The 11,674-nt window shown below is 41.4% G+C and overlaps 1 protein-coding gene across 1 annotated transcript; it reads right to left on the bottom strand.

Annotated features, from left to right (window-relative positions):
- Positions 1–1,372: 1,372 nt before the first annotated feature.
- LOC101862278 (dnaJ homolog subfamily C member 30, mitochondrial) lies at positions 1,373–8,177 on the bottom strand. The gene is made up of 2 exons (XM_005100235.3): positions 7,557–8,177; positions 1,373–3,178 (listed from the first exon to the last, which is right to left on the bottom strand). Exons 1-2 carry the CDS (start codon positions 8,111–8,113, stop codon positions 2,788–2,790), a joined length of 948 nt encoding a protein of 315 aa, XP_005100292.1. The 5' UTR covers positions 8,114–8,177; the 3' UTR covers positions 1,373–2,787.
- Positions 8,178–11,674: the final 3,497 nt, after the last annotated feature.

Genomic DNA, 11,674 nt, shown 5'->3' with positions numbered 1-11,674 from the left:
CCCCACACACACACACACACACACACACACACCCCATCCCTTTGAGTCTGACCTTGGCTTATTCCTTAGACAACATTCAATATGTTTACCTAAACCTTAAATGCAAAAGATTTAATAGTAGTTGCACTTTGTGAAAAACGTGTACAAAAGTTTGGGTGCCCGTTAAAAGTTTCCATCAGTGTTGGGAGGGTCCTGATTACTTTTGCTACTAGTGTTGACTTTGTGTGATCTGGTCATACTGATAATATATAATTATTATGTTTCACTCTGAAGTAAAATGTTAATTTGTTGTTGGTGTGTGTGTATCCAAAATGTTCTATTATCTATTACATGAAGAAATTATCAAGCTTTTTCAAGTGATTCAGCCTTGCATTTCTTTTGTGAGTGAGAGTAGTTGTTTCCGCTTTATGACTTTTTATTTAAGTGAACAAAGTAGGCCTACACTGACAGAAATTGAAAAGGGTTAATGGATGCTTAACAGATGCTCTGGTGTGGTTTATTCCTCGTTGTTGTTATTGATCCTATCAAACATGTATCGCCCTTAGCTCTCCTCCTTCTTTTTTGTGTTTGTTACTCTTTTGTAACACACCTCTTATCTTCTGTCGTCTACAGAATGTAAAGTATGAAATCACATGCTCTTTCAATCAAGAGTCAAGAGTATGATTTATTTTAGTGATTGAGTAATACAAGAAAGAGGAACATCATAATGAAATATAACATTTCTTAATATCATATTTCAAGACATCTATTTCACTATAATTTGTGAAAATGGTGGAATAGTATAGGTTAAACACCCGTATCAACACTATTAGGTTAATTAACCCTATCCATACGTCATGTTTTACTATCGTATCCATACAACGTGGGGAACTCTGTGCCACTACTTTCCAAAGAGGAAATTTACTCGTTAATCCGGTCCGTACGCTTTGCATAGCATTCTGTCAAATTGATTTTTTGAGAAATACTGAAAGTTTCAAAGAGATCTTCGCACTAGAAGTATTTTAAAATGTGAAGAATACAACCCCGGGAGTACAAAATGACCCCAGGGCGTACGGATAGGACCTCTGAGTTTTTCATCCATCGCTGAAAGGACCGACTATAATTTGTTTGAAAAACACAATTTTTTAACAGAAACCGTAGAAATTGTTAAGAAAACTGGAAGGAAATCGGTCTATAAACACTCTTAAAAATAGTCACAAGTCATGACAGTTGGCACAGTATGATCAGAAAGCCAACTATCTGGAAATGTGCTCAGAGTCAGGAGCAAAATCTTCACCATCGTCTTTCTTTTTTTATTAATCAGAACAGTAAAAAGTCACACCAGAGACAGATTTAAGCACTTACAATTCAAAAAAGAATTTGATACAAAATCTTAAGGCTGATGTTCAAGTTTATTTTCTCCGTCAATCATAATCACATTCTGCAGAGAGAGACAATGACATATCATCCAAGGTCTATTTTATAATAGTAGATGTTTTAACTTAAGTCCCCAACGACACAATTTAGATAATTTACTACGCTCTCTGCTTCCACCTTGCCTGGCAGAGCCAATGTGGGCTGAGAGTCTGAGAGCGATGCAACATCCTAGCAGACATATTATTATTATGGAGATATTAGAAATAAAATCTCCCCACACAGGGAATGGAGCTCACATCTTCCGTGTGCCCGTGTGCGATTCCCGCACAAGAAAAATATTTCCCAGAGTGTCCCTAACCGCTGTCCCACTGGCATGTAGGTCATGTGATGTTGGGTGAATAATAACAAGGCTACAAAGGACAAAACCAGCTTGACCACACAGAAGTAAAAACACCCAGGAGTGCACACGGGGTTCCCTTGGACTGGACAATCTCCTATCAGCCAATCGGCATTGCAATCGGTGATCAATATAATAATAAAAATAATTATAGACAGCATTTGTATAGCGCATATTTCTGCTCGTCAACAGCAAGGTCTCTACGCACTTCACAATCCATACAATTACACCGGCAGACCTGATAGCAATTTGAAACAATCTCAACTTCCTGGGAACTTGAAGCATACAGTGAGTATCAGTTGTGCAGCGTATTGGTTTCCACAGAGATTAAGTCTTGGAAGTCCCCTTATTGTAACACAAGGTGTTGAAAACGCAAAGAAACCCCCAAAAATTTGAAAAGTAAAACTGAAAGGAAATAGACCTGAATAATAAGAAGACATTCACAAGTCATATCTAGGGTAAAATTACAATGTACATGAAATAACACCTTACAAGCCATATTTCTTGAACTTGAAGACTCTGATCTCGCTTGAAGGTAACAGGTTTTTATCTGGTGTTCTACAACGTGTTAAGTTTGAAATCACACGCAAACTTTCATTATCAAGAGTTTGATAGAGCGAGAATGATGAAGATAATATTGACAGAGCGAAGTCATCTAGGGTACAATTACCATGTAGCCTACATGAAATAACACCTTACAAGCCATATTCTTGAAGACTCTGATCTCGCTTGAAGGTAACAGGTTTTTATCTGGTGTTCTACAACGTGTTAAGTTTGAAATCACACGCACACTTTCATTATCAAGAGTTTCATAGAGCGAGAATGATGAAGATAATATTGATAGAGCGAGAATGATGAAGATAATCATGACAAGTAAAATATCTGTTAAAATGTATTTCACATTCCCCAATATTCTATTATATTGAGAACACAGCTCAATAAATAAAATGTTGCTGTACACAACAACTAAACACTATGTATATTATATGTACATTCAAATGTACAAATATGTATTGCTACATTTAAGCGAAAGACTATCTATCTCTAGGCTGTGGTATTTTGCCTAAAGAATCATACTGTCTTGTCTCTCTTTGTTTTGGATCCACCAAAATATCACGGTCATAGTTCTCAAACATCAGAATGAAGAGAAACAGAATAGTAAACCACAAGGGAACGGAGACAAATGCCGACATTTCTGTACTCCTCCTTTTCAGTCTCTCATCCATCATTTCTCTGTGCTTGACGAACTCGGCGTGCTCCCGTCCTCTGCGTTCCCGCATGTCGTTGTAGTGCTGGCGATAAAACTCGTCAAAGTTGTAGATACGTGTGTGGCCCCTCGGAGGCGGTGGTCTTTCTCCTCGGTCGAAATGTGATCTCTGACGGTACTCTCTTGTGTAATCTTGTTCACTGGTATGAGATCCGGGTCTGAGGGAAAAGAAAACAAGAAGTGTAAATTTTTTAAGTGAAAATAAAAACCAGGACTATAGACTTTGTTGTTTGTTTTGTTTATGTTCGAGCAGAAGTCATACAAGCCTGTCCCCATCATTTTATGCCCAAAAAATCTGAAATTATGCAAACAGCCCAAAAATGTGAAATTATACGATTCTGTTAATTTTAACAAAGAATGATAAAGGAAAATAATTAGAAATTACCCAAAAAATGATCAAATTTTGTTAAACATGAGGGTCGCATAAAGCCATGGGGACAGATAAGCAAAAAGGAATATGATCACAAGCCTCAGACCAGGGAACAGTGGCTGAATCATGAATGGATGGGCATTGGGCAAAACTGGAAGAGTTGTATTTGCACAACATGACTGCTACTCCCAACTCAAAAGACGCACTAAATTACGTCAGTAGAAGAGAACAAGTCACTATCTTTCGCCTGCGAACACAACACATCCCACTGAATTCGTACCTAAATAGGATCTGCAATGATACCCCGAACTGACTGGCCGTTGTGTGACTGCCAGGATGAAACAGTATCACACCATCTCTTTCTTTACCTGCCCTGCACTTCTTAGCGACCTGCATCGCACCTACCTACATGCCTCCCCGGATATCGGAAAAACTTTATACAGCGACAAAACACAGCTGTAAAAACAAGAAAATTCTTTGCCATATCGAGAGGCCGAAGGGCTAGAACCCAGATGACCGCTGGATCGGAAAAGTAAAAGTAAAGTAACATGTCTCAGACAAGGTACTTGAAAAAGAAGTACACAGAGTCCATTTTTAAAAACTGAAAAGTGCAGGACCACCGAATTTTCTTTGGTTTGGTCATGTTTTCAGTAAAGTGAGAAATGCAGTCACATGTTCATGCGTAGGACCTTTGTGACCTAACTTAACAGAGAGGCAATAAGCTATAACCAACTAAAGGTCGCACGACATGAATGTTACATTTCCTATCCTTGCTTCACTGGGCCTATATCATGAAGTGTGTTGGCTTATAATACAGTGGAGTCCACTTGTAACGAGTCCGGAAAAAACGAGAAGTCTGTTATAAAGGCACTATTCTAAAACCCTGTTGTTTTCTCTCCTTTACCTTTGTAAATAAAATACTGCTATAGCGCAATCAGACAAACACGCGAGTCGGTTATAGCGGAATATTGCTGCTGCTGTGCGGAGGTCATGGGCCTATTATTTATACATAATGTAAAACCTCGCCAGTTGAGAAACTAATTGGTGATCTAGCAAAACAAAGAATGGGAGAGCACCCGTGTGTCAACAATGAAGGCCAGAGCGACTGAGTAGGGAGGGTGTGGCATGCGCAGACAAGCAGAACGCATCGCGTGACAGGCCAGCGTAAGCCTAGTTTAGATTATCAAGGCCTACCATGTCTCTCACTTCTCCGATGCGGTATGGAGAGGTCACAGCAAAGTGATGGATGGAGCGAATGTGTGACGTACGCAAGCTGACGGAATGCACCACAGGGAGTGGTGGGGTGGGGAAAAAAACAGCAGGTGAGTTAGCCCAGAGACGTTTCTTTCAGATCGCCTCATAGATTAGGCCTACTTTACAGTTTTTTCTTGAATTTGTTACTGGATCCTTTATAGCGAGAATCCTGCTATAACGGACATTTTTCTCCAGTTCCCTCCCTCTCGTTATAACAGGATTCCACTGTAACAGATGTTGTGATTATAATGGCCTTTTGTGCCTTGACAGACAATCTTAAAGTAGTGTGCATGATACAGCTTTGCCTGGGCAGTAAACATAGAGGAAGTATATTGTCCACTTGTACTACTCCCTCCCTTCTGATCTTGACTTTCTTGACAACCCCCAAAAGAGAGACACCGTCAGTAAGTTTGGAATCAAAGAAGGTGTAAGGGTGTGTCTGACTTTTTCTTTTTCTTCTCCGCTAGATCTCATGAGCAGTCGGCCACTAGTTTTTCAGCATGCAGTATTTCTGATCTTTATTGATAACCGTTTTTCCTACTTAGTTAGTAGTGTCCTTGCTCCAGGCCAGGAAGCCAAGAGTATGGGGTGGAGGATGGGGTGGGGGGAGAACATCTAAATGAAAGCAGATGATTTTTTCGCCGCTGTCGGTGTTCGAACCCAGGGCCTATTGAATGAGAGATGAGCACCATACCTCTCCTAGACCAGAAGACCCCCTCAGATGAACAAAGCAAATGTACACCTTTCTGGCCCACAAAACCGGCAAATATAAATATATGTCTTCTCATCTTTGTCTTTCTTGTTTCGCTGTCTTGATGAAGCGTAAAGACTTGATGATTTGCATTACAGTAGTCTCCGCCTAAATGCACGGTGCTCGGGAGGGCTACTTAGCGTGTGTTTATACGGAGCGTGCGTTTACATGAACCTTTGCAAGAGGAGGAAGGGACGCAGTCATATCAATTCCTTATTACTCTAGTGACCTCCCTTGGAGGGAGGGGGTTATTTTGGCAGATAATGTGACGACATGTGACGTTTTGTGTAGGATTCCCCGACAGGGGTTAAGAGTACAAAGGCGCTGAGGGGGACTCAATGTAATGAATTTGCCCTGTAAACGTCGGGAACAGATAGATTAAGAGGAAACTGTTGGTGATAGTCATAGAGACGACGGACCAGCCACTTGGCTTTCCAAGCGACCACCCCCGACTGTAAATTCATGCAGGATCATCCTCGAGAAACATTTTCTCTTGTGATTCATTGAACAAGTCCGTACAAGTTCTTCGAGCGCAGCTTATTAGGCTTACTTGGCTAATCTTTAATCCTACAGAGGCCTGTCTAGTGTTTTACGGCATTTACGCATGTCGCGCATCAGGCCTAGATCTAACTAAACATTACACACAGTCACTCAAACTCAAACACCAGTCAGAAACCTTCTCTCAAAGATACGTATTTCCAGTGACCAATCAAAAAACATTTCAGCCCCCCCCCCCAACATTTAACCGACCAGCCCAAGACCGAGAACTATGCATCAGTCGAAAGTAGGGTGTGAAAACGCTGTCCATCACCCTCTTTGTGCGGCGTGAGGGGCACTCTCACCAGATATCCGATTTTCTAGTAAATTCTAGGCGTGTCTTATGCAGGCTGTGCAGGTGGTCATGAAAATTTCCCGTTGCCAAGCTTAACTTGTTGGCGTGTTTCGCAAATCGGAGCGTGCGTGTAGAGGGAGTAACCGTGCGTTTGTACGTCTAAATTATATAGTAAAAAACCTGTCACATGACGAAAGCGTGCGTTTGAGCGGAGCGTGCTTTCGTGTGGCGTGCGTTTAGGCGAAGACTACTGTACCTGAGGGTTGTTAGTGATGATTACAACATTATAACCTTCGAAACTTTTTTCGATTCAGAAATGGGAGCATTTCGGCTGATCAATAGTTTTCGTATTTACAAAAGAAATGAGAGCAAATTAGCGATTTTATATTTTTCTCACTACACTGCTTTTTTCAGATTCACTCTTTCATTATTGCAAGCCGTGTTTCACGGCTCATGTTACTCGGTACAGTGGAACTCAGATTTAACGAGCTCGGATTCAACGGGAGGAGATGGATTCCCTATTTTTTTTCCTTCTTTAAAATTAATCAAAATAATCCGGATTCAACAAGAACTTAAATCAGCAAGCTCGGATTCAACGAGGTCGCTTCAAGGGTGAACATCTCCCGCAGACGCGGCTTAGCTAATTTTTCTCTCACAACGAACTCTATCTCTTCCCGGAAACCATCCATTGCACCTGCATCATGAACCATTATTGACTTAACCGATTGGATGCGACCGATCAGCGGCCTTCTACTTTCATACCAACACATGCGTTGCAGCTGTTGGCAGGCGCACGTGTCCACTCTGGTGTGTGTCGGGTCGGATAGGCGGCCTGCGCACACGTGACGGTGTGTGTCGGCAGGGGGGGGGGGGCACCAGTGGTCCGGGCGTTGAATGTCGAAGATACAAACACGTCACAGTCTTTTTTCCCCCCGCCAACTGATCAGTTATTACAATGATTTGATAAGCTACTCTTGACGTAGATCTACGTAATAAATTGTGCGTTGGTCTATGGAATCAAAAGTTGCCGGATGCTAGGCTCTACACAGCAATACAACTTTTTGTCAAACAATCGAGATGACACAGGTGTGAATTTGAACGAATTGGTCTTTTTTTGCACAGCTCATAATATGCAGAAATTTCAGGCACAACTTGTTACTTCTCTTTATACATTACTTGCCCAGTGCCTGTAATTATCTACACAAAAGCTCATATTTGCTATAACGAACACTCGGATTCAACGACATTTTAGGTCAGGCCCGGCGACCTCATTGAATCCGAGTTCCACTGTATAAAATTTAGATTTTTTCAAAAGAATTTAAAACTTACTGTTGTCCATGTTGTCTGGTACTATAAACTCCTTGGTCGTACATGCGTCTCTTTCTCAGGTTTCCTAGAACTTCATATGCTTCATTTATTTCAGTGAAGAGCTTGTGACTCTCAGGACGCTGAGATACATCAGGATGGTGGAGTTTTGACTTCTTGTAATAAGCACTCTTAATTTGATTCTGAGTGGCTTTTGGACTAAGCTCCAACACATCATAATAGTGGGTTGGGGACTTTCTGGTTCCGACGTTCGCAAATGTCCTTCTCTGAAATCTTTCCTGTGGCAGATAGAAGCATAATAATGACAGACCCTGACTGGTCTGACTCCGGTGACGATGACGAGCACTTGGATGATTTGTCAGAGCAGTCGTTACGCAGGGCCCGCAGGCAGTCGATGGGTTAGCAACACCATAATCATTGATTCTCTGGAGGGATCCAAAGTGTCTGCTGCCTGTGATCGACAGCTTTGAGTCCTGACGGGTGCTCCTGCGGCATAAAACACAACATGCTTGCGTTGAAAGAAATAAGCGCGAATTCAATTTCATAACTCTGAAGGCCATCGAAAAATATGACCCTTACCAGCAGGAGGCCGCCATCTTGTTGTTGACCAAAGGGTGAAAGGCGAAAGGTGAAAAAACATCAATTTTGGTGAACACTGAACGCAGAAGAGTGGTAAAGAATTCGGTATCGATATTGTCTAACTTTGGCTTTTCCAAAGATTCTGGATGATAATGATACACCAAAGATCCTTACTTAACTTCATAAATGAATAGGTAGATCTAATATGCATTATAGGAACTTTGCTATTCTGATGGATATTTTACTTTTCGTAGGGCCTAGTGTACTCTTTGTGGTTTTCAAATGTTATGATTTTATTCAAAACTAGATCTGCAATCTTTGCGCCTTTGCGCGAATATTGATTCAACTACATTCTAAGTAATCTATAAGTACGTGGTGACATAAAAGTTTTGGGCCCCGCTAAAGAAGCAGATTTCAAATCAACATAATAATATGATGTATTGGTCAAGATTTTTATCTTTAAAAAAAACTGGCTCTCATCCAGTCATCTCACGAAGCCTTGAAATAATTGTGTTATGCTGTCACAAGCTAGGCGCTACCTTCTCTAAATGTATCTAGGGGTTGTTGTTTTTTTAAACTATCTCACCCAGTCAACCCACTTAGCCAGTTATGCTGACACGCTACCTCCGCCGAACTCGCCCTGAAGATTCTAATCTAGATCTGCTTCTACAGGGGTTTTAAAAAAATGACCCTCACTCGGTCAACCCATGTACGTGTAGTTTGGTTTTGTAATGTAGATACTATAGCTATCTCTCATGTGTATAGGCGGGGGGGAAAAAAGACTCGCTTCACACTTCACGTAATCTCAGTTCTACTCTCTCGGCCTCTTTATACATGTAGGCCTAATAATTAATTCGCTATGCAAACAATTGCCCATCTCTGTAGAGGTGTCTAGGGGCTAAAAAAAAAAAAAAAAGTAAAATAAAACAACTCACTCAGACTCATTATAATTTGGTTTTGTGCAGATACTATTGCGCGAATCTTGAGGGGGGGGGGGGGGGGGGGGGACCAAAGTCCTCCTCTTTCCCTCACTTCAGAGAAGTACACGTTTTTGTTTTTTTGGGGGTTTTTTTGTTCTGGGTCAAAATCTAAGTTTTGTCTTCAGTTCATGTACATATTGTACTTACTTTATGCTTAAGTGCTTAAGATAGCCCCATCTTAAAGGCCTATCCGCAAAGATTTTCTACTCAGCAAGTGTAATTCTGTCTTCAGAATCTCTTCTCTCAGTTAGTCCCTCTTTATCGTGACCTTATAATAATTTGTATCATGTCTCGTTAGGAAACGGTGCTTCAATTTCACAAGCCGTCAGTGCCCCGCATCTAAATAAAAAATTTAATCTGACCCTGATGGCGGCGGGGTTATGTGCAGGCTGTCAAGTAAATCCCCCTCCCCCCAGTCCACTCACACTTCACGTGAGTTATCTCAGCGGTGTTCATTTAATTTCAACAGGGGATTAAATTCGCAAAACACGCAATCGGTTACTTTGTCATCATTTTATTTTGTCCAATGGAAACAAGAAAGAGCTTTTAAACCCGCTGAGAAATAAATGGAAAATTGTATTGAAATACTGCATAATAAATAAATTATAACGTTCCCAAAATTGGCTCCTATTTTTACAAAAGCTCTTAATGAAGTACATTTTCAAATTCATATTCTAATAAAGTCCACAAAATTCACAAGAAATAAACCAGAAATGATCATGTTTCATAAATCACTTTGTTGTTTTTGTGCGTAGTCCATGGTTTTGGAGTAGATTTGTGGGCTCTCGTGGCCTAGAAGTTGAGGTGTTCGCCTCTCATTCAAAGGTCACGGGTTCCAATCCGGGTAGCGACCAAAATATTTCTTCTCTAAAATTGTCTTCTTTCCTGCTCTCTAGCAATATTCTATTGTCTGCTTTCGTCTCCACTTTCTGCCTCCACCCCCTCACCTCCTTTACCCCTTCCTCTGAGCGCCTGACTCTTCCTACTGCTGTTCCTTGGCTCCTTCTGACAGCTGTCTTTCTTCAGCCACACCCCTGATCTTCTGGTAGGAAAGATCTGCACCTCGCTTTCTCGGACAAAGGCGAAAAATCTCGGAGGTCCCACCCTTGTGCAAGTTGCGCACGTTAAAGATCCCTTGGTGGTCTAAAATCGATAAGAGTAGGCTTCGGCCGCTACCCGAGCAAAATTCAAATTTCCTCCCTACTGAAACTGCTAAATGTGCCTCGCGCGCTCCTATGACCCTATGCAGTTGCGAACGCCGTACAACACTTACCAAAATAAAAAAGAGCAGATAAAGATTTTAATGATAATATAATAAAGGGAGTGCTTATTTAGGCCACATATGGCCTAAATAAGGTAAGGGAGGGGGGTTTAGCTTATTTAGGCCACACATGCTCAAACTACCCTTTTCAGGCAACTGAGTTCGTTCCACTTTCATAATGGTGCACCTTTCTCATTTAGTACGGTTTTGTCTCAGTGTACAACTTATAAATCATAACCATAATGAATATTGTAAAGAACAAAGCACAATACGCAAAATTTTGCTCAATCCCAATGGTTTGAATGAGGGCCAGATTTTTCCTTCATGGAGGGGCAAAAGCTAGGCTACCATTTTGGCACACTTTGGTCAAGTGAAAAGGTCAAATCCTCCGAATGGACTTCCGGGTTAAATTTGGGGTATAAAAAGAGTGTACACTACGTGGCTGAGTCAAATAAGGGTGGGCCGACTCCGAGAACTTCCGAACTTTCGACTCCGAACATTTTTGGGCGCGAATTCGTCGACTTCGACTCCGAATTCGAATTCAGGTCAAGATAGCAGCCAATCAAATTTGAGGAGAGGCAAGGTCAATTCGGTGGGATTCGTGTCAAGTCAAGTCGTTCTCCCTACATCCGTCGAGTCGAACACGCTGTAGAGAATCCCGACTCCACGGACCAGTGTAGACAAAGGGGGCGGGGAGGGGGGAGGGGGAAGGAGCAGGGAAGAGGTCACAGAGGTCGGGATTGAGACAGGATGTTTTCATTGACATCAGGGGAGGGCACCAGTTTGTTTTGAAAGTTATTTGCCCCTCGTTGACAGTACAGCCGCATTCATGTGCGAGGATAATGGATGCAAACAGGTCATAATAAAAATCAAAGCATAAAATCCCGCAGTCTCGAACTCTAAAGTCAGACCATGCAAATCAAAGCAACAGTCAGCAAGACAGAAGTCTATAAAAAATAACAGTAATAGATCTAGATCTAGATTTATATCATAATCAACATTTATTATGACAAGATGAAACATACAAGGTTGAAAACAAACATGGAGTAATGCAAAAGAGACGAGAAATGTGACAATGTAAATGTAAGTGCCAGACAGGTCGTAAGAAAATACATGTAGATAGTACAATGAAGAGAAGAAAAGTAGTGAAATGTGTGTGATCGTAGTGAAAGCCAAAGAAAGAAGGAGGCTGGGATAATCACGGGATTTGAATTTGACGTGAAGATGGCTTGCAATTGTGATTGGTGCAATCAGAGACGCAATGCTCGTCCGTCACCGTAGTGCGTAAATTTGACCTTGGC

The sequence above is a fragment of the Aplysia californica genome, unplaced genomic scaffold (assembly GCF_000002075.1).
Source record: "Aplysia californica isolate F4 #8 unplaced genomic scaffold, AplCal3.0 scaffold00241, whole genome shotgun sequence".
Taxonomy (NCBI): Eukaryota; Metazoa; Mollusca; class Gastropoda; order Aplysiida; family Aplysiidae; genus Aplysia; species Aplysia californica.
Note: the sequence above shows the minus strand (reverse complement) of the source record. Positions and strands in the feature narration are given on the sequence as shown.

Bases quoted from the DNA above. Each gene is read 5' to 3' on its own strand.
- LOC101862278 (XM_005100235.3), bottom strand. From the start codon at position 8,113: ATGGCCTTCAGAGTTATGAAATTGAATTCGCGCTTATTTCTTTCAACG. The intron at 3,179-7,556 runs GTAAGTTTTAAA...CTTTTCCCTCAG, and splicing joins ACCAGACAACATGGACAACA to ACCCGGATCTCATACCAGTG.